The 21,729-nt window shown below is 39.3% G+C and overlaps 1 protein-coding gene and 1 long non-coding RNA gene across 2 annotated transcripts in view; one reads left to right on the forward strand and one right to left on the reverse strand.

Annotated features, from left to right (window-relative positions):
- The first annotated feature begins 779 nt into the window (after positions 1 to 779).
- LOC118162693 lies at positions 780 to 2,646 on the forward strand. The gene is made up of 2 exons (XR_004748567.1): positions 780 to 1,194; positions 1,289 to 2,646. It is a non-coding gene; the product is annotated as an uncharacterized LOC118162693 (long non-coding RNA).
- A 239-nt stretch (positions 2,647 to 2,885) lies between these two features.
- Positions 2,886 to 21,729, reverse strand: part of RAP2A (RAP2A, member of RAS oncogene family) — a 31,439-nt gene continuing 12,595 nt past the window's right edge. Inside the window, exon 2 of the mRNA XM_035319035.1 lies at positions 2,886 to 6,863. Within this exon, the coding sequence (XP_035174926.1) occupies positions 6,626 to 6,863 (238 nt within the window). The 3' untranslated portion in view covers positions 2,886 to 6,625. The remainder of the gene's footprint in view (positions 6,864 to 21,729) is intronic.

Here is a 21,729-nt window from a genome sequence, read left to right on the forward strand (position 1 = left end):
ACTCCAGCTAGTACCAGGCCGCCTGCTTGCTTTCAGTCTTTCCCTCACTCTTCCTCCAAGGAGAATCAGCTTTATGCCACCAGCAGCAGAAAGACAGAAGGAGCAGCAGAAAGACTTGCGACATCACTTGCTCCAAGCACTGAAAAAGAGTGGGAAGAAATTGCTTTGCTCAGCAGTTTCCTTTCCAGGATGAACACTCACATGCACTGTGCAAGGTGCCTTGTGCCCAGAAGTTACTATAAATGAACTACAAAGGGCCAAAAGCATTGCCTGCGGCAGCTGGAGACTTTGGATGCCAACTTCTAACTTGCTTTGTGCTGACTAAAGCGTACCCCACCCCCCCAGCAGCTTATAAATATGTCCCAAGACAGTGGTTTTAGGGTAATTTCCCTATGGTTCAAACCAGAAAGGTGTCAGATCTTAAACCATTTTAAAGAATTTTGCATATGCAGAATGATGCATCTTCCTTTGTTTTATCCTGAGAAACAACTGAGCCATTTCACTTAATACAAAAAAATAAATATATAAAATAAAATTAATAAAAAATGCTGTAATCCAGTGTATGTTCTCACCTGTGGGAGGTAAGTGTGTTTTGTTTTTCTAAACTGTGTTATACTACAGGAAAGATAAGGTGAATGTCTCAAGTGTTTGAGGATCACGTTTTTCTTTTGGTTATTGAACTGTACAAGGACTCTAAAAGAATTAAAAATCCATGTATGTAGAATATTTCCCATTACTGTATTGAGGCAGCTTTGTATCTCTTTCAGATATATATATTTTGTAGAAAGCTGCTTTTTGAGATCCAGTTCTCTGATATACCTACCTTTAAATTACCGTGTGTTTTAGTGTAGGAATACTCACAAACTTGGTCTGCCATAAAGGCTGTATTTCTCCCCTTGTGCTTACCACTCTCTCCATCAACCTTTGTTATTTTTCTTGAACAATCTTTCAGTTGTATGTTTTCACCTGTAGGCAGATCCACCTCCACTCCCAGCAACCGACCACCTCACTTTTCCATCCTTCAGCAGGTTTCCTCTGTGGCTGCTGGATCTCGCACGCACTCCTTGGAAGAGCAGGCAGGCATCTTACCCGGTTGCCTTCATACGTGGGCACCGCTCCGTGGAAAGTTTGAAATAAATTCTCAGTGATCCCCAAACTGTTTCATATTCAAGTCAAACCGAAACGTGCGTGCTTGTAAGTACCCAGAAAAAAAAAACCACCTCTGTCAGAGCAGGATGAAGATTTGCTGTTTTAGTGATTCCAGTACCGCACGGTGTCTGGTTCACAGGAATATTGCTCCCCTGCCACCCACTTGCAACCCAGGCTCTGAACACAGCCTCCCGTCTGAAAGTCAGCGTGGGCTGTGCCTGCTCCGTGCCCAGACAGAGCTAGAAGAACGCCAGTTCCTGCTTCCACGCTGTGTTGGTTTTGCTAGGCAAACAGGCACAAAGTCTATCAAAGCTTGCACAGCAACAGCTCTGAACGCAGCTAGGTAGTCCAGCCACTGAGACAGGGCTTTTATGGTCATTTTTCAAGGAAAAGTGCTCTTTAAAAATGTTAAGAGACTGCATGATGAACATAATGTGGGAGCTGAGGCAAAGAAGAAAAAAATAAAAATAAAAAATCTTAGCAGTATGTTAAACTCATGCAGTACTTTCTATCTGCAGTGTGAGAAGATAGAAAGTATTGCAGCTAGATCCAGTAAGACTGATATCTGTGCAGGACAGATAAGACATTTATTTCCAATCAAAACATTTTACAAACCTTTCTCAGAGGCAGCTAGCTTCCTGCACTAGCTAAAAGTAAAAATAAAATAAAAAAGAGGATTCATGGAAAGCGTAAGAATAAAACATTCAAAGATTTCTAGTTGTTCAGTAATTGTAAAGAGCATGTTTCACTAACTTTTTTTGAACTCTTTTAGAAGAGCCCAATGAATTCCTGTTGTCTCTGTACAGGTATCTGCTTGGAAAAAAATATATATATATATTAATAAATGAACAGTATTGCAAGAACCCATCCATGAAAGCTCCCTTGGAACTGCTCTGCAGAATGAATGGGCACATCAGAAGCACAAAACCAACAGTATGTGTCAGCCCTCCATACCATCCACAGAACCGGGAGCTTTTTAGATGTGCCAGCCTCAGGCTTCGTGTTCCTTACGGCATGCACGACATGGAAGTAAGAGAGCATCAAGCACCCATCATGACTGAGAACAGCGTATTTTAGTGATACTGGTATGACCAAAATGTAACTGCTGATCAATGCCAATTAGCTAGAATAATCCTGTTAGCATTAGCTCAACTGTTCATTTATCTCTGCAACGCTAATTGTGTTTGAAGTTCTTTCTAACACTGACTCCTTTTGTACTGCAATGAAAGCCTGCAAAAACACTCATCAATTGAACAGCTGATACAGTGAACAACCCCCTTCTTTTTTGTTTTGTTTAACTCTTTGGAATCCTAAGTGTGATAAAAGTACCACTGGATATTGATTGTATCATATATTGCCCAAGTTTATAGTTTTAATCTATTTTACAGTAACTATTATCCTTCTGCCATAACAAGATGTGTATCTTATCAAACACCAAGTCTTACTGGTTGTTGCAAGTGTATATTCCTCTAAGAAAACAAACAAGAATACCCCAAACCTTTGCTTTGGTTCCTTATCAAGCGTTAACTTAAATCACAACGTGCATCCATTTGTTAAAGTAAACATATATTTTTTTTTTCTTATTGCTTCTCAATTTGTACTAGAAGAGCATTTCGGCAAGAAATGCTTCGCTGAACCCCCAAATAATTGACTGCATGTTTGAAATGACTACAATGTTACTAGCTTTGGATGAACTTTATGACCAAACCAGAATGGACAATACAAAAAATCCAAGGGAGATTTCATTAAATAAATTTATTTGTTAAAATAATTTAACTCCAAATACAACTGCTGAGTTTGCATTGAGTTCTATGTACAATTCTTGTTTTATTTGAAACATCAAGGTTTAAACAACTGACATTGTTACAAAACAAACTGTTGCCCCATTTTAAGTTGCCAGTTGTATTAGAGCTCAACAATTACCTGTGAAATACATTAATTCACCTCTGGGAAACTCCAAATCAACAGCGTGAAGCCTGGTTCCAGCACCCACTTCAGTCTTTCTTCAAACCCTGATCAAGAATTAACAGATGCACAACAATGCAGATAAAGCCTCCTGCAGTTGTCCAACATTTGCTTTTGTCGCGGAGTTTCACAATTAAAGCCTAGCCAGTGCTTTGACAGTACACCGGCAAAAAATTAAAACAAAATAAAAATAAAAAAACAAACATGCACAACCCCCCCCAACCAAATGGCTGACATCTTTAGGCAACATTCTATACAGGAAAGCAAATACCAGTAGTTTTCCCACAGAAAAGTAATGGCAACTGTAGCACTGGGGTTAGGGAGAGGCTAGAACCAGGACAGAAGTCACCAAATTGTTTTGATGCTTTGAAGGGGGGGGCGAAAACCAACAACAACGAAAGCAACTACATGTAATACTCGAGATCTGATTCCCGTTTGTTTGTTTGGACCAGTTCTTGTGTGCATTTTTAAGGGAAAGAGGAAACAGTTGCTATCACTATCATCGCTTAAAAGAATAAAAGTTGCAACATTATATATATATATAAAAAACAAAACAACAAAAACACAATAAAACAGGAGAAATGCTGTCTTTGTAGAAAAGGACAAAGCTCTACAAGAACAGCCAAAGGAAAAAGCGGGTCTTTGGAACAAATCATAACATTTTAAGGCATGTTATAAGAAACTTCCCAATACTATAATTGGTAATCCGATCAGGGTACAAATTAAACAACGACCAATGACTCCCACGGGGTGGCCACAAAACCTCCGTGTGGCTCACTCAACTGCGTTTCCGCTCCCCCTAGATTTTGGGAAAAATCTCTGTCAAGTGCAACTGTCATTGATTCAAGCTCCACTATCTTCACGTTAGTGGAAATACAAATAGTGCATAACTACTTCCTCGGAATTATACGAAAAACAACACTTACGCTTTCCCCCCCCGCAGTATTTGTACGGTAGCATACACACCCTAAGGTTTTGAAGACGTAAAAGTGTACTGAAAAAAAAAGCAAGACTGGGAAATATTTTCACTAATATTTTCTGTAAGGAATTGTACTGTGCAATTTTTCCTACATTAAATCTGTTTTACAATATGAACTCCACGTTAGGCTGTTCATATTGTACTTTACGCCATTTTGTGGTCAATTAACAATTTCCTAGGTAAGATTTTTAATACCTCTGTAAATAATGTTGCATAACGTGCACTTCCAATTAAGTATTTTTGATTTTTTTTTTTTTTTGAGTGCTCATACAGTGGATCTCACACTGACAAGCTATCTGACAATTTGTGCTGCTCAATAATCCATTTCCCAGTCTAGGTATCTTAAAAACTGTCACCAAGCAAGACTTCAGCTGTTGAATTGATCTTGCTTAAGCATGGTGGCTGACACAACGGGCGGGGGGGGAAGAGAACATTCATACCATCTAGTTTAGGCATAGAAGCTCTGGACCCAAACTAAAAGCCTACGTTTGCTATATAGTCAATGGAAAGAGGTAGGTGCCTCTAGGAGGGCGGTTCGGAGCACCCAAAACGGGCATTCAGATGCCAGAAATAAATGGTGTGAATACCTCTCTAAGAGAAAGAACAAAGCGCGGTAACACAAGCTCCGTAAGGTAGACGGGGAAAAAGGGCTACATGAACTTTCGAGTAAGGCGTCATTTTTTGTGACATCTAATGCCCTTCCAGACGTTGGCTGTGGAAAGGTTTTGAAAGATTAAGGGCAGAGATGGACAGTTCTCTTCCATTAACATGATTTCCTTTGTTTACCATCCACCGAACTACAATTTAAAACGTTAAGAATACGTCTGACAAACCTGCAAAGCGTGTTGCACTTCAGTTTCCTTTGTTGAAGATGAGAGCATTTTAGGCAGTTCTGCAGATGGAGGCAAAACTCTCAAACCTAACTCCAATTACAGCATTTCTAAGGGCCATATACACACACACGTACACACTCAACACACACGCACACCCCAGCACCCCTGTTTGCACTCATTGAAACACAAGGAACTACACTGTTACTGCACAAGATTGAAAAACTAATGAATGCATGGTGTTATTTAGACCACAGGCTCAGTGACTGTATTTTTATGGCCAATTTTACCTATAAAAGATCCAGCTCAAGACAACCTCTCCAGCATTTAAAATCTAAACATTGTGATTGAAAACTTTTCTATACTTTGATTGTAAGACTTCAGAATAGGTATTTCTGTGCCATTAGTCATGCAAATGATAAATACTTCACTGCTATGAAACTAGCAAGCCAGAGCTCGAGCATCCTTTCAAAATAAAACATTTGCTCCCACCATTTAACACTCCAATAATTGGGGAAACCTTTGAATAGTGTGTCAGGCAATTAAAGAGCCATTTCCACGCTCACCTAAGAAATTATAACTGTAACTATTTCACCTCTGAACCAAATGATTTCACGTGGTTATCCAATTATCAATATTAAAGCTACGAAATAGCAAACGTGATTTTCAAAGGTTAGTTAGGGATCACACCAGAGAACATAGCCCTTCAAGGCAAGAAAAACTGTTGTCTTCAACAAACTTAAAAATGCAGGATGTTCATACTGTCCCATGAGGTTTCTGCAGAAGGGAACATATGGATGCAACATGGCTTAATTTTCCTTACAAGATGGTACTAGTTAAACTATTAAAGTGTTCCTTGTTAGTAAGGCTCAGCAATTTTTTCATCACAGTTGCTTCCTCCTGGTTCAGTAAAGTGATAAATAAAGATGCTTCCTGCTTTGTAAACAGAGGGTTTGTTTGGCTTTTTGCAGACCAAAACCTGAAGCGATCCTCCATTTTTGAGCAGCAAAACAAAAGATTCAAAACATTCCAACGCCGTACTGTTTCTTCACCTGCCACTTCTTTTCGGATCTTGCCTCTCGTTTCACACACCGATGGCAATGTCTTCTATATCGAGATGTGGGATAAAGTGTTGAAATAATAGCATCACTTTTGAAAAAAATCCAAACTATATAGGTCTCTGGTAACCTCTTCCTCTAACACTGTCAGAAGTTCAGGTGAAATCAACATATTTGACTGAACAAACTTGGCCACAAGTGATAGCGCACATCTGAAGCACAGCAATTTGAAAGACTTGGATCTCCTTTTGCACTTATGCTAGACGTGAATGGTCTTCAGAGATAATTTTCTCCACTGCTTCTGTTTCCCATTTCCAAAGGGTTTCTAACTTCTTCGGAAATGGTTGCTGTTGTTGCCGTGTGACGTGACAACACGTGTACGCTCAGCTGGAATGACCCTGTAGATCAACTGGCTATGCCATGAAATTGCAGGTGCTCAAAGGGAAAAACGGGTGAGATGTGGTCATTTAACCCAATTATATATCCAGAGTCAGTGATTGACTTTCAATGCTCAGCTCTGAGTTAATGATGCTACTTCACTACAGATGTATTTCAAGTGACCCACAAACCAGGAAGTGAAGTAGACAGTTTTACCACCTTACAAAATTTCTGCAAATTAAGTCCAGGTTAGGTCATTTTTAATGCTATTGTATATTACATGCAGAACAGCATGGATCATCTTTGTCTGGCTGTGCTGCATAGTTCATTTGTCTAACAATTTCCGCAAAGAGCTCATCCACCATTGTTTTACTTTTAGCAGAGGTCTCCATAAAAGGGCAGCCCCATTCTTCGGCTAAGGCTCTGCCTTCATTCGACGACACTTCTCTCTCGCTTTCCAGGTCCACTTTATTACCAACCAGAATTACTGGCACTTTCTCATACCTGCAGTTAAAAAAAAACACAACCAAACAAAAAGAAAGCAGTGATAATTATATTTCAAAAGAAACAACATTCAAAAGTGTAAACATCTATTTACAAAGAGTACAGCCCCAACAAGAAAGAGATGTTTGGACAACATTGGAAAAAAATGCTTCACATGTTTTGCATCCTAGCCATTTGTTGCACACCTCTTTCCCCCCCAACTTTCTTAAAATTCAAGGGAGTGCTTCCTCCTCTGAATGTTCTTCATCACCAGGAAGCCTGCCTATTATTAACTTTTCTACACTGTTAATCTCGGTTAGGGTGCAAGAACAGGACTGTGGTACTACCCTCTCTCCAACATTACGTCTTCGTTCTCCCGGAACAGGTTTCATGTTGTATTTCTTGCTTATGATAAGAAAGATGCATCGCTCCCCCTTTCAAAGGTACATCTACCTTCAGTTAATGTACACAGAACTCTCGGGTGAACAATAAATGGGAGAACACCAAAGTGCCAGTAAATTCATTTGAAATTCTAGGCAGCCCACTGCAAGTGCAGTCTACACACAAAAGTATTATGTAAAAACATGCATTAGCTAGCATAGAAGATACAGCTTTTCCCTGCAGCATTCACAACATTATATGAGTTACGCAAGCTGAAAAGAAAATTAAGTACCAGGCAATGCTATCATAGTTCTGCTTCATCACCAACTTGGACAACACAACAGATCATATAAGTCTTGAAGGAATTTCTTACTTTGAACCTATTTGTGAGGGGATCCTTGCCATTATTATTATTATTATTATTTTAATTAAAATGCCTGTCTTGTTTTTTTCCCCCCATCCTCACATGCATAAAAACCCTTCTTTAAACATGGATCTAAGCAAGTGTTTAGTCAGGTTTAAAATTTACATATTTGACATAACAGAGAAGAAAACACTGGGCCTATTTCCAAAATGCTTTTACACTGGTTTTCTCATAAAAGCAATGAGGACTAAGAGAAAAAATGATTATGGTTTTTAACGCTTAAACTAAACTAACATCCAAGAGAAACAAGATGGTTGGTTCCCTCCTAATTTAAACCTGATTTTCTACTTGAAACAATTTGAGCCAAGGCATTCATTGCTAACATGTGCAGCAGTTTAAGATGTTACTGTCCTAAAGCCACCTATAACAGCTTATTTATCCCTCCCTCCCTCCCTTTCTGCCTCCCAGGCAGGGCAGCAGAGCAGAGCTGGTGCATGTGCCTCCACAGCTTGGTGTGACCCAGCAATGGTGATGAAACTGGGATGCTGAGACTCTGCACAGAAATAGGGAATCTATGTATTCCTGTTGACTTGATCCCAGAGTCAAAGGAAAAAAGTACAGGAACTTCTCACACCACCTCAGTATGTAAAATTGGTCCAACTATGTCATAAGATGCATGTGAAATTCTAAGCTTTGTAATGTCTCTTCGCTAACTCTAAGAACATCACTTAATCCAGAGTCTAAGGCTGTGGTCAATAATTGTAGAGGATTCCCCACACTTTTTCACCATTTATCCTATCCTCGTTTACGACCTGAACAGCCGCAATCTACTTCTTACTCTCTAGATGCACAGTATTTAGCACAATGATACCTTTGGAACTCTTACAAGAGCTAAGTTGCCATTAATTAAATACCAAAATACACACAAGCATCTTGAAATCTGTCCTCCTGCGTTTCAGCACATGATGGCATAGTCTTTAATTACATAAGATGGATGGTGTTGAACAGATAAGAGAGCAATTTGGTATTTTTTTTAAATCTTTACTATCCACGTATATGTGTCTTATTTATTTGCTGTACAGCATTATAAACCTTTAATGGAAGTGGAAACAGCTGCACCTTCACTATATGTCTTGAATAGCTGAGGGCCCCAAACGTAAACCTTTTTCTTCCAGCTTCCGTAGATTCTCTTTCTTCTCAATTTTACAAGTGGGAAAACCTGAGAAATTCAGAGTAGTCACTTGAGAAGCATTCAGCAAAGAAGTAGCTGAGCCAGAATTAAAACACAGGATCACCTCTCTTCTTGTTCTGCAAGATCACTTCCATTTGTTGAGAAAAGGGGAAAAAAAAGGGAAAAAACACACATACTTGTTGCAGGCTTACAGATAGTTCAAATAAAACATTTTAGTGCTTAGAATGTTTTGAGAACCCTAGAAAAGCTGTGCAACCAAATATCCAAGGATCTGTTTTCTATGAGTGCTTAGCATCTGGGAAATAGAGGGACAGAAGTTATGAAGCTTCATACTAGATGACAAAAAAAGGAATTGAGGAGTTGATGAGATAGATATAAAAAGTTTAACTGAATTTATCTGCACAGGACTATCTAAGAACTATTACATGGAACAGATTGAATCACCTTTCTCTATTGCTTTTTCCTGCCTTCAGGGCTTGTGTTTGCCCTATTCACTACCTACCTTCACCATGTAAAATGAGATGAGAATCCTATAGTCAACAGCCTTATTTACCTCATAATCTGGATTTATCCAATGACCGCTTTATAACACTGAGCTATATGAAAAATGTTTCTGCAAAACCCTCATGTTGTTTTATTCAAATACTTCCTCAAAGGGCAAAAATAAGGTTGCTCTTGCAAAGCACACATCTGTATTACCTCACCTTTGAGCAGTCAAATTTACAGAGCAACTACTTTATATAAAGTATACATATATTTTAAAAGATATACTGGATCTATTAATTCTGATTATATTCTGTTTTTATACTTATATATATATACACAATGTATACATATATTCTGTATGAAAAAGTCTTAATCTGTCTTTCTACATCCAAAAGTTGTTATCCATCATTTAGAATAACGCAAACTGGAATATCACAAATAACGGGAAAACAGTCCATGGACACCAAGCAGAAGACTGGCTGCAGTATGGGCTTATCAGCTCCATTTCAGTATCAGTATTATTCAGTATCACACAGATGTGTCTGTGCCTTATATTCTCTGAACATCAAGCAATGATGGTCCAGCCGTGCGTTAGGCCGTGCCACACCTGACCTAGCAGGCCTCTGCTGAAGCTATGTGGCTCCATATCAGCCCCTGCTATCTTCAGTCAAAGGCCCTATGGGTCTCTGCAGCGAACTTCCCAGCTCTTGGGTTCTGACAACACACTGCAGAAAACCTAGAAACCCTAGAGCTGGCTATTGACTAAACGCCTCTACGAGATCTGAGGGTCAAGCTGGCTCTCCACCCTTTGCCACCTGGAGCTGCCAGAGTTTCCTGCCTCACTCTGCACCCGGGCAGATCTCTTTCTGCTGAGCATGGAGGAGCTCCCCGCTTCCACTCCCTTCTTACGGTGGCAGCTGATCCCACAGGAGGCTACTTCTACCTGCTCTCAGAGGTCCCACTCACCCACCTTCGGCCTGCCCCAGCTTTCGGCATGCTGCTGAGGTGGTGGGCAACAGCACAGGCCCGCCGTAAGAAAGGGCCATTTGTCAGATGCGGCAGAACTATGGGATTTTAATGAAACTTGAAGGGAAGAAGAACAACTATTCCCCCACAGGCTTTTCACCCTGCGGATTTCAGTGACCCAATAGCAAAACAGCTTCTTTATGAAAGGAAAAAAAATAGATAGAAAGCTGTTATTAGGTTAACTGGCACCTGAGCAGCAATGCAGAACCTTCCCATATAACCACAAAAATCAAACCTAGGATTTCACAATTCCTTCCAAAAGCTTCAAGCTGGATCTAACCCACTCACAAACATGCTCCTAAAACAGCCAGCATGCTTTTTATTCCATCAAATTCTGTCTCAGCTTTCAGCAAATTCTGCCTCAGCGTATACCTATCAAATTGTGTCTCAGGAGAGCAAAAGAAGCTAAAAACCCATTACCTATACCTGACCCAGAGAAAAAACAAACAAACAAACAAAAACCACAAACAACCAAATTGTTGTTGTGGCCATCCCAGGTTGCATGAGAGGGCAGCTATTCACCACGGGAGCTGTGCAGAGGTCTTGCCTTTCGGCATGGCCCTCTTCCCCCTGCCTGTCCCCGTCGTGGTGGAGAAGAAGCACGTTCCTGCCCCTCGTTCCTGGAGCAGAAAAATCCAATTTTCGCAGCACTGCTGAAAAGCTCTGAGCACCACTGATCTTTCCTAATGAAAAGGATGAGGGCCACCTGAAAATAAGAACTGCTGCCAGCTTCCTCTGTATCGGTGCGTTGAAGTATGTATTCTAGGGCAAACATCATAGCAGAGCTTGAAAGAAATATACTCAAACGTAGCACAGGAAGACTTGACTTTTCAGGACCTCAGGAAGAAATTTTTGCAAGACCAATTACACGTGTTTGCAGAACGTGTTTAAAGAACAAGGTACTTCACCCTGCTGAAATGACCTTACTATCTTAGGCTCCAATCTGATGCGTACAGAGCAGTGGCAGCTCCTGCAGATATAAACCTGACTGAGATCATTCACAGCCCCGTGAAGGACACCGGTGCAGAGTCAAATACTAGAATGTCACTCTGGCAAGATTTAGTCCTTGCTCCTCAGAAGATAACCAATATGTACTTACCAGTCTCAGATAACTTTATTCAATGCTAAAAGACTACCCTGATATCCATCTTCACAAGCTTCTGGGACCAGCAGGCTGTAGTAAATCCCCCCAGTTTTCCTGAGGATGGACACCATAGCCACACAAAATCAGTAGATGCATAGACTTCAAATGTTTAATGCAGCTCAGCTATGCACCACTGACCACACAGCCTTACATGACATAGTGATAAACAGTTTCTACATTTTATCTTACCTCACATGGCACGTCCACCTGCATTTCTGTTTAGATTAATATATATACTTTGAGTAACAGCTTAATTAACTTGTTAAACATTTAGAAAGTCTCTAGATGAATGGTATGTAAATGACCTGCATAGATTTCTACCTCACATTTTTTTCTAACCTCCAGTCTTATTCAGAGAGAAAAACATGGGCAGTACAAACATCACATCTGAATTTCTTTTACATTTACAAGGTACTTTTCAGATTTCTGGTTGAAGCTGTCACTGGAGAAAGATAAAAAGATGACATGAAGCAAAAATAGAATAAAATTAAGAATAATAAATAAAATGAAGAACAAAAAAATAAGAATTAAAAAATATATACCATGACACTGATAAACAGATCTGACTCCCTTAAACTGTACTAGAGATTGCCCAGTATCCCTAGAACAGGAAAATAAATAAGTAGTGCACTGGACCAGAACAGGAGAAGACGAAAAGTGCAAAGGGGTTCCTGCTTTTTAATTCACATTCAGGAAATGCTGCATTTTTTCTCGGAGTTTTGCTTGAGCTCCATACCAGAGCTGAACATATTGAACCAAAATGCAGAAGCTTTCTGTATAATAAAAACAAATTAAGAGAAAAAAAAATGTGTTTTTAAAGACTATTTTTATGACTACCTTAATTCCTGTTGAAGTTTATGGAAAGATGTATGGATTTCTAGCTTTATGTGTTAAATACTGTGACCACTGAAATGTAAAGGTTACCCATGATAACTTTTCCTAACCATCAAAGGAGTCTCAGGCTTGAAACTACCTTTATCTTCTTCTTTTGCACACATTTTATTCCCTCCCCCTTTTCTGAGGGTGTTTCTGGCACTTTTCATGGTATTTCAAAAAGGAAAACCTCTCAAGTGGTAAAGATACTAGGGAAAATGATGATACAAATATTATCAGAAGGTCAGGAAAATAAGTATTCTTCACTTTAGACTTACAAAAAAAAAGTGGTAAGAATCATTCCAAAAGACACAGTAAAATATTTCTGGTAAATATGAAATAAAGTACCAAAAACAGCAGTTAAATCCATTAGATTGTTTACAAATTCATATGCATCTATTACTAAACTTTATTTTGTAATGCAACTTGCAAACTTTGCTTGCTTGCAGTAAAGTCTGTCTTAACTTGAAGCTTCTTCAAGTTAAATTCTTAAATTCTTTCTTCTAGAGAAAGAATTTATTCCAAGTTTAACTATCAAGACTGTTTCTAGCCCTTTCACACAGTTTCTTGGATATTTAACATAAAATCCTCAATAGTTACAAATCATTTCAGCTGCAGAGAATAAGAAAAGAGACAGAGTATTCTCTAGTCTGGTGCTGAGCCTCTCGAACATGAGGATGAGAAGAAGCAAAGCTACAGAATCATCAAGTGCAAGCGTGGAAGCTGAAATGATTATTTAAAGCTTCCAATTCTTGAACCAAAGCAATGGGAGAAAGAGAGGTATCTGTTCTACATTTTTATTATGTGTATGTATATACACACTTCTAAAACATTACCATCTTACCTTAAGAAATTTTGGTAGAAAGGACATTTCACTTTTTCCAGACCTCAATTCCTTACATTTTAGTCGCTTTTAAAAAAAATTAAAAAAATAACTTTTTGGGGGTTAAATCAACAGCACATGCCCTGTCTGTAGAGCTCTATCTTTTCCCTGTGGAATTCTACAAATACACACACCAATGAAGATGTGCCTGTACCTGTATACATAGATCAAATGTGTCAAGAGAATTATATATATATATATATATATATAAATCTAAAAATAAGTAGTTTTTTGCAAAGTTTGAACTTTCCACGTTTTACTCTGTGCAGCACGAAGATTATTGCAGCCTCTCAGGTAAACCCATACCTAACAGCTGTAAAACCCACACCACCGCGATACAAACGAGTCATTCCAGTTTGCCGATTAATTGCATTTAATATTCAGTTTTGTAAGCTATATTGTGTAAGGATTTAATTAGTTAAGCAACAACTCCCAACTAAAAAAAAAGTCTTAAAATCATCTTTTATAAATGAGTAGATGTTAAAGAGCTTATTGGAAGTCCCAGTGCAATTAGGTGCCTGAGTCATGAATTATTTTGCTACACAGAACGGTGTATGGGCTAATTGTGGGACTAGGGATCTAACATTTCATTCTAGGCTTTGACATGAACTCCCTGTATAGCCTTCGGGAAACAAACTCTTCAGATGGGTAGACTGAGGATAACTGTACACGGTCCGGTTAATTGTACTTACTCATAGGACATCAAATTAAATAATAATTGTAAAATGACTTGAAGAATAGTATTAGTATAATAAATAACCGCCACACCACATTGCTCTTGAGAAGACTTCAGAAACCATCCTTGCTCTTGTACATGAAACCTGCTGGAAATAATCACCTCAACTTAAATTAAATACTTTAAAAGCCAATTCAGTTCACTGGTTGTTATAGTCCACTTACGCCTTCCAGTTTGGTTTCAAGGTGTAACTGAAGTCTCAGCCAATTCTAGTTTCACTGAAATTGTCCGACAGGCTCACCTTTAATACTAGCTAGGCACAGTACCAACGGAAATAGTTGTCCTCCAACCAAAAGCCCAAGAAACAACAACAAAACCCAATGTAATGAAGCCCTACATACATACACATACATGTATACATGCACACACACATATACATGTACATACACACAAGTTCACATATGTATGCACACACACAAGTTTATTTGCTTCCCAACTGTTCCTACAAGCGCTTTTTACTTGAACTTGTTATTTCTGGGTAGCTTGCAGCTGAGAACTTGCTAGGGACACGAATGGTGGATGATACTATCCTTCACTTGTACTCAAACACCACCTAATAAACCTACATTCCTTTGCTACAACAGATGATGGATGTCATCCATGTATGAAGGACATTGAAGAATTTTCCAGGCTATTTCCAATCACATCAGAGATGAATTCTCATTTACAGAGGATTTTCCACATCTAAGATCTCATGTGGGAACAGTACAATGACAACCTCCTTCCAGATGTTCATGAAGCCTGCTTCTTCAGGTCACTGCAGATAAAGCCTCTGCTGGCAGCTGCATCACCTGCTTACACAGTAGAACAGCAGGAACGCCTGAAAATTCAATGGCCTGCCAACATGCCCCATGCAGGAAGAGTTCACCATTCACTTTAAGGTACCAAAGCAGTCCTAAAGAAAAATCACTGATCATCAAGTTCCTTGGGAGACCTTTTCCTCAGCAAGTTCACAGAAGCCCGTGCATGTTTAAACTGCATCCAATGATATTACCAATTCCCCTCGAAGAAAGGCTCTGGCTTGGAAGAGGCTTACAAGCAGCCCTTTTTGCACTGGGGATGACCACAGGGAGCCTATGACCCAAGTTACACCAGGTCTTACCCTTTCAGGCACTCAATAGCCTTTGCAAATAAAAGGCAAGCCCTCACCTTAAAGAGCATACCTTTCCCTAAGTATCTATCATTCCAATTCCTATCTAATGCTGAAATCAATTATCAGCATTAAAAAGACTCTAAGTGATATATAACAGCTACCTGCTTAGCAGCAGGCTTGCTGTGAACACATGCATACGGTACTTCAATCCTTGTATTCCCTCTATACCACTCAAAGGTCTCATCTGATAGCAGCAATAACCATAAGCATAAAAGGCAAGGCAAGTGTTTTTACCTGACCTCTTCCTTCGTGACTAGTTCTCTTGTTTCTGATACTTCCAAAGCAGCAGGAAAGATCAGTGTCCTACAAACCCGAGATTCTCACAGCTGCATCACTTTCACTTAGTTCCTGTCTCATACTCATTTCTGTTAAAAGAAGTCTAGTTATCACAAAGGCACAGATGAACAGATAAGGCACAGATATTAAAATAAATACATAAATGTTGCTACTACCTGTAGCAGTGGCTCAACATCTTGAAAATTAGGCTGCTCATTGAAGTATTTGAACTTTGTATCCATAATTGAAAATCACTCTTAATGACTGTATTAGTTTTCTGACCTTAAATATTCTTAAGCCATATGCCATGGTAATACAGCAATGTTTATCTCTATGGGCATGACTGGATGTGCCAAGGGTTTTGGTACATACCAGATGTACAACACGCACAAGATACTACAGTTAAAAAGAACAGAAAACACTACAGAGACTACCATTGATATTTGATTTCTATTTTAAAGTCTTCCAGACGTAACCACTTAGAATTAAATTTTCTGCAAGGTGTCAGAGGATAAAACACATTAAGTGAGAGGAGCGCCAACACAGAGTCTGGGTTCAGTACCATACTCTGCTAAAGACTTCCTGAGGGATTTTGCGCAAGCCCTTTTAACTGTATCTCTATTCTCCACCTGGAAAAACTGCCATCAGCCTTCACCTCAGAATGCCTAAGGCACGTAACCACTGTTGAGGCCTTCCATCCCTGGTCACCTGAGCATCCCGAAGGATGTGCTGGCCCTTTGGCTCTCTCTCCAAGAGAAGAATATCCTGCACCCCAGCTGTTCTCAGCAGCCTGCTACGTAACTGCGTGAACCTTCAGGTTTTCTTCACAAGCATTCAGAACGTGTACATTCAGACAGATTCTGTGCCAACGTCAAGCTTGCCAGCAGAGATAGTAGAGCCTTTAGATTAGGTGTGCCTCAGACTGGGAGCAAAGAACAAACACCAGAGCAGGGAGAAAGCCAGGGTTGCTACCTCACTTCAGCTACACAGGCTGGAGCAAACAGCAGAGCTCACGGTATCTTAACACTGAAGGATTTGTCCTCCTCCTCACATCTCCATACAAAACTTGCACAAGGTCAAGAAGCCTGCCTACTCTGACAATGTGGGACTGCATGCAACCCTTTGCAAAGGCAATAAAAAAATGCATATAGGCCTCTTGAACATCATACAGCAAATTTACAGAGCCTAATTTTTTCACACTTCTAATTTATGAGATCGCAGTGTTCATAAAACATAAGTGACCCTAGCAGGTGCTACCATTTATCTAGCAATACATGCTTTGTCACAAGAAGCTACTCTCGGAACCGTACCTTTTGAAATGCAAACCTTCAGATGGATTACTGTAATATTATAAAAGGTACTGTAAACTTACTGCACAAGGACGCACTGACAACGAAGGGGAAGGAAAGTTGCCACATAGATTTGTACCAATTCAAATATAGCAACGGGTATGCCTGTAGCTGGGTTAAAGAAAAATCTTTGAGATCAAAATTTTCTTAGTATTTCACCTGGAAAAGCTGAAGCAACATTTAGCCCTTCTGTAAAGTACACAATCTAGCAAGAAATGTTATGTGAATAATGGTAGGTCTACTTTCCTACAGATTTGGTCAATGCTGTACCAAAGCTCCAGTTTTTCCTTCTACCTAGTACTCTTTCCCTCAACCACTCTCAAATCTATAAATCTCAAAGCTATACAGATATGTATAACTACAAGTTTATGTTGAAGAATTGACAACCATACCTACGTAACTCAAGGTAGGCATATAGCTTATCATTAGGAAACCAAAGTGACTTAACAGGATTTTACAACATTAACTAGAGCTCCCAGCATAAGTTAATGGTGACTTCAACCTCTTTATCCTTGTTAAATCTATAGAAAGGGGAACTTATTAGTGAATACACAAAGTAAAAACTTTGGCTAGCATATTCAAATACGTCAGTCCTTTAAAAGGGTCAAAAGACCACGGTCCCTTAAGGCCTTAATTCACTCTTCAAATTGAAAACACTCATATTCCTTTAACCAACTCATAATCACTGATAAGAATCCAACTACAAAACTTATTTAAATACCTATTCTAATAGGATTTTCTCTAGCTCACTAAAATTACACTTTTAGAGTCTTTAAGAACAGGCCTAACAATTAATTCAAAATGCTCTTAGTAGCATCACCTGCTTCTGAATGATTAGAATTTAGGAACCACCACGTTTTTCAGTCCAACGAGAACCCCACAGCTTCTTCTCAACATCAAGGTAAGAACCTTCTTACTCCATCCAGTAAGACAGGGCTGCTGGTTTTTACCCCTACCCAAATGTATGCTTCTGGAAACAGCTGCAGGCCTGGATCACAAAACTCATATAGCACAGAACAGCACAGGCTGGAAGGGACCCCAAACAATCACCAAGTCTGATCTCAAACATCTATGTCCCTGGGCTGGCTTAAACTCACCTCTAACAATTTGATTGCCACGATCTGCATCGTCTGTACAACCAAGCACTGCATGTGGCTATGAACTGCATTTCCACAGTGCCTTTTACTTACTTACTTTTAAAGAATTTGACCTTCTGCGATGAACTTAGCTTCAAGTCACCTAAAGCTTCAGAAAAAAAAACAAAACAAAAACAAAAAAAAAAAAACAAAAAAAAAAAAAAAAAAAAAAACAACTGGATTAAGAACCAAACAACCCGGCATAAATTTCTGTTCTCCCATCAGTCCCCACGTAGAAGCTCGGGCAGATGGATACCAGAGTGTATGTGACGTGGCACAGCCTGAAGAGAATTTGAGAGCCTAGCATGAAGCAGAGGCTTCCTTGTTACCCTAGTAACCAAAGAATCATACAGCTTAATGTCCTTCAAGCTAATAAAAATACCCTGCACTGCTTCTAAGAAAACTTTGCAAAAATGCTCTGCTGAGACAGATTTTCCTCACAACTGTACTATTATATTACAACTCTGGGTATTACTTGTAAGATGGGCTATTTTACAGAAACTCTGAGTGAGTGGCAACACAAGAATACTGAACCCAGTGTGAGGAGACAGAAGTCTGACTTTTATCATTTTGTCTTTTACTTTAGAGGCAGTATTATGATTTCATACCCTTTTGATTACACTCAAGGCCTCTTTTACCAATGTAGAATTTGTCTTCAACAAAAGAAGCCCAAGAACTTTTGGGTTACAGGTCCAACTGCTTCATTAGCAGATGCTCTGGAAGCCTCTTCCCTCCTGCAGAGTTTCTACCAGAAACTCTCTGACTTCTGACTTGAGAAAGAAAACCATTCTGCCATGACCACAGAAAGTTGGTGGCCCTCACATTAAAGAATAACTTATTTAATTACCATAAGCTTGGTTTAAATAATTTGAATGTTCAGTTGGACTGCTTTGGATGAACAGAACACCAAGAATGTTTCTTCTCCACAGTTTTCAGAAGTGGCCTCTATGTTTAACAATTCAACTACTTAACTCCAGAAATAAAGAGCACATCAGCCAGTTAAGTGAAACTGTTTCCATATCTAAAGATCAATAATACACAAATTAAGACCTTCCAAAAATCTTGTGGGTTTTCTTGGTTTCGTTTTTTAAAAATGCTTTGGTTCACCATCAAGTATAAAGCATACTCCCAGCATACTACTGCTACGCTGAGAATACCAAGTATGATTTACTGATAACCTCTCTTCTATGTTGAGCATAAAACTCCTGAAATTTCTTCAGGACTTATTCGTCCTACAAAAAGACAAGTACCCATTACAGAAAAATACCTCCCAAACTATTTTATTCTAAAACAGCATTCTGAATATGTTGGAAGATCTAAAACAAGAAGTTCAACCATTCTAGCATGCAGAACTTTCCTAGGAAGAAATTAATATCTATAAAATGACACCAGATATAAGGAATCAGGTACATAAAATAGTAAAATGTAAATATTTTATTCCTTATGTATATCTCAAACCCAGTACTTGTGTAAGTATTAAAAACGACGTCAGTCAGAATGAGGAACTTGGGCATACTCAACCAGATGTATTTATGTTTCGACTCATGTACAAATGTTAATTTCTGTGGGTCTGGCCTAGGTTATAAAAGAATAAAAGCTGCCTTTCCCCAGACAAGTTTCACTAACAGGATGGCCAGATGTTTTATCGTCTATGAAGACAGCCCATTGTGCCTTCCCCAGGAGGGTCAGAGCCGAGGGCTGCTGGCATGGCCAGTTTGTGGGCTGATGGATGCTGCAGTTGAGTAGGTGGTGGCTTGGCTGACAGAAAGGATGTGCTTTGCTAGCTCGTGGTGAGAAGAACTCGTGCATCTGCATGAGAGGGAAAGGAAAAGAAAGGAAAAAAAAAGACTTTTCAGCAAAAGACCATGTTCAGACTGATTTTTTTTTTTTTTTTTTTTCAGAGGGAGGAAAAAGAAGCCAGGCCAACCTCAACCATTTAAGATGTCACAAATTTCCACATGGACACCAATCTTAGTACTGCTTAAATTAGCGAGGAAAACATTTATCTGAAGTGGGATCAAACAATGTGGCTTTATTCTGGCTCAACTAAACTTGTTCAGAAAGTAATTTAGTGATGAAATTTTCATCCAGGAAGGATGGCAGTTTGTATACTGAACACTCAAAAGAAGCAGTCAAAATGGTAAGAAGCCATTCGAGAAAAGTTGGATTTCTTTTAAGAAAGAGTATATTTAAAGGAACCACACACCCAGTGTCCATAACACCTTCTTTGTTGAATCACTAATTGGTAACCAGAATTTCCTGAAAATAGTCCACTAATTATTTTTTCCACATTAAGTCGTCCTATGCAGAAAGGCCATTTCAATTAATATGAAGGTGTGTGTGGGGGTGTGAAGCCCAGGCTGTTCCCAGTCCTTTTAATCTAACCATGTTTCTTGCTGACAGACGAAGTCTTTCAAAGGAAGGTGTTTTGATCATCTCTGGGAGAGGAATGTAGACTTCAATTACCGGCCCAATTATCCCAGCTAGGAAGGCAATACAATTGCTTAATTTTAGAATAATAAGTGACTTTCAAGGTGAGCCTTTTCAGCTTTCATCCAAGACTGAGCTTTCCATTGTCCCTCTCCGGAAGATTGAGCTACCACGACTGTAGTCACTTTTTTTTTTTTTTGAATAAAAACCATCTGCAGGAGAATTCAACATCCCCTGAGTTCAGTAATTTGCCACCTCTAGGTGATTTGTTTTATTTCTTGACTATGCTCATGTCAACGTTAAAAAAAAAACAAAACCACTAAACATTTTATTTTGGGTATACTTTAGCCAAATACAGTTGCTAGGGTCAGAACAGGATAAAGAAAAAAATATACAACATCCTTCAATAAATGGCAAATTATATTAAGTGATAAAGTTCTTGAGAATCCAACTAAGTAGTACAGGGTAACCTATTTACAAAAATATATTTTCTTTCCTTTGGCAAGTCCACAAGGTAACAATTCTTTGCAGAGATGAAAATTTTGTAACCACAGTTTTCTGCTGAATGTGCCCATGACAGGCTTAGGGATGCATCAGTAATCCCTGCAGTACATGGCGTGTATGTCACCTCCAGAGCAATCCTGACCTCTTAAGTTCAAGTATCCTGACCTCAACTTTCTGCACAACTCACTTGCCTTTTCAGAACACAGTTCTGAAATTTCGGTTAATTTTGGTAGGTAAAGACTGAATTATGTGAATTTGTTTAATCAAAGAGTTACATAAGGGGAAAGAGGACAAACATTTCCATCATCGGATCAGATCATCACAATGCTAATTGTGAGCTTCTTGTGACAGAATGCTCAGCAGATAAATGTATTTGAACATGTCCACTTCAGGAGAATGACTGGGGGTTTGTAACATTTCCCAGTGTCAGTCATCTCCTTCCCTTGAAAAAGGACCCCAGTTTTAGTTACATATTCATTCACCTCATGTGTCCCAGATAAAACTGTTACCATTGCCCTGTAGCTGAACACTGGGGAATTACAAATGTAACTGACAGTGCAAGTGAAAAAGATGCAAAGAGCATTAGCTCCAGCCCATCAGGAGGCTGTCCAAGGACTGTATTTGCTCACTGTGGTGCCTGAAAACCACCCCAGCACAGGTGCAGAGCAAGTCCAGCAATCCTCCTGTTTGCTGAATCAGAGGTCAATGCAGAACGCAAAGTATAGGGCCTGGAGGCAGCAGGGCTATTTCCACAATAGCTGCAGATCTTTAAGTAAAAACTGGTACTTGGAGTGGTATAGGAACAGCATTTCTTGCCAACAGTTGCTGACAGACTCATCTGATGAGCAGATTCAGCATCTGAATGTGGTTGCTATGAAATCTGGTTACAGAGAGTGCTAGAAGTAAAAGGATTTGAGGAGGTTTGACTAAAAGCTGCTGGATGGTAAACGGATT

Source organism: Oxyura jamaicensis, chromosome 1 (genome assembly GCF_011077185.1).
Source record: "Oxyura jamaicensis isolate SHBP4307 breed ruddy duck chromosome 1, BPBGC_Ojam_1.0, whole genome shotgun sequence".
NCBI lineage: Eukaryota > Metazoa > Chordata > Aves > Anseriformes > Anatidae > Oxyura > Oxyura jamaicensis.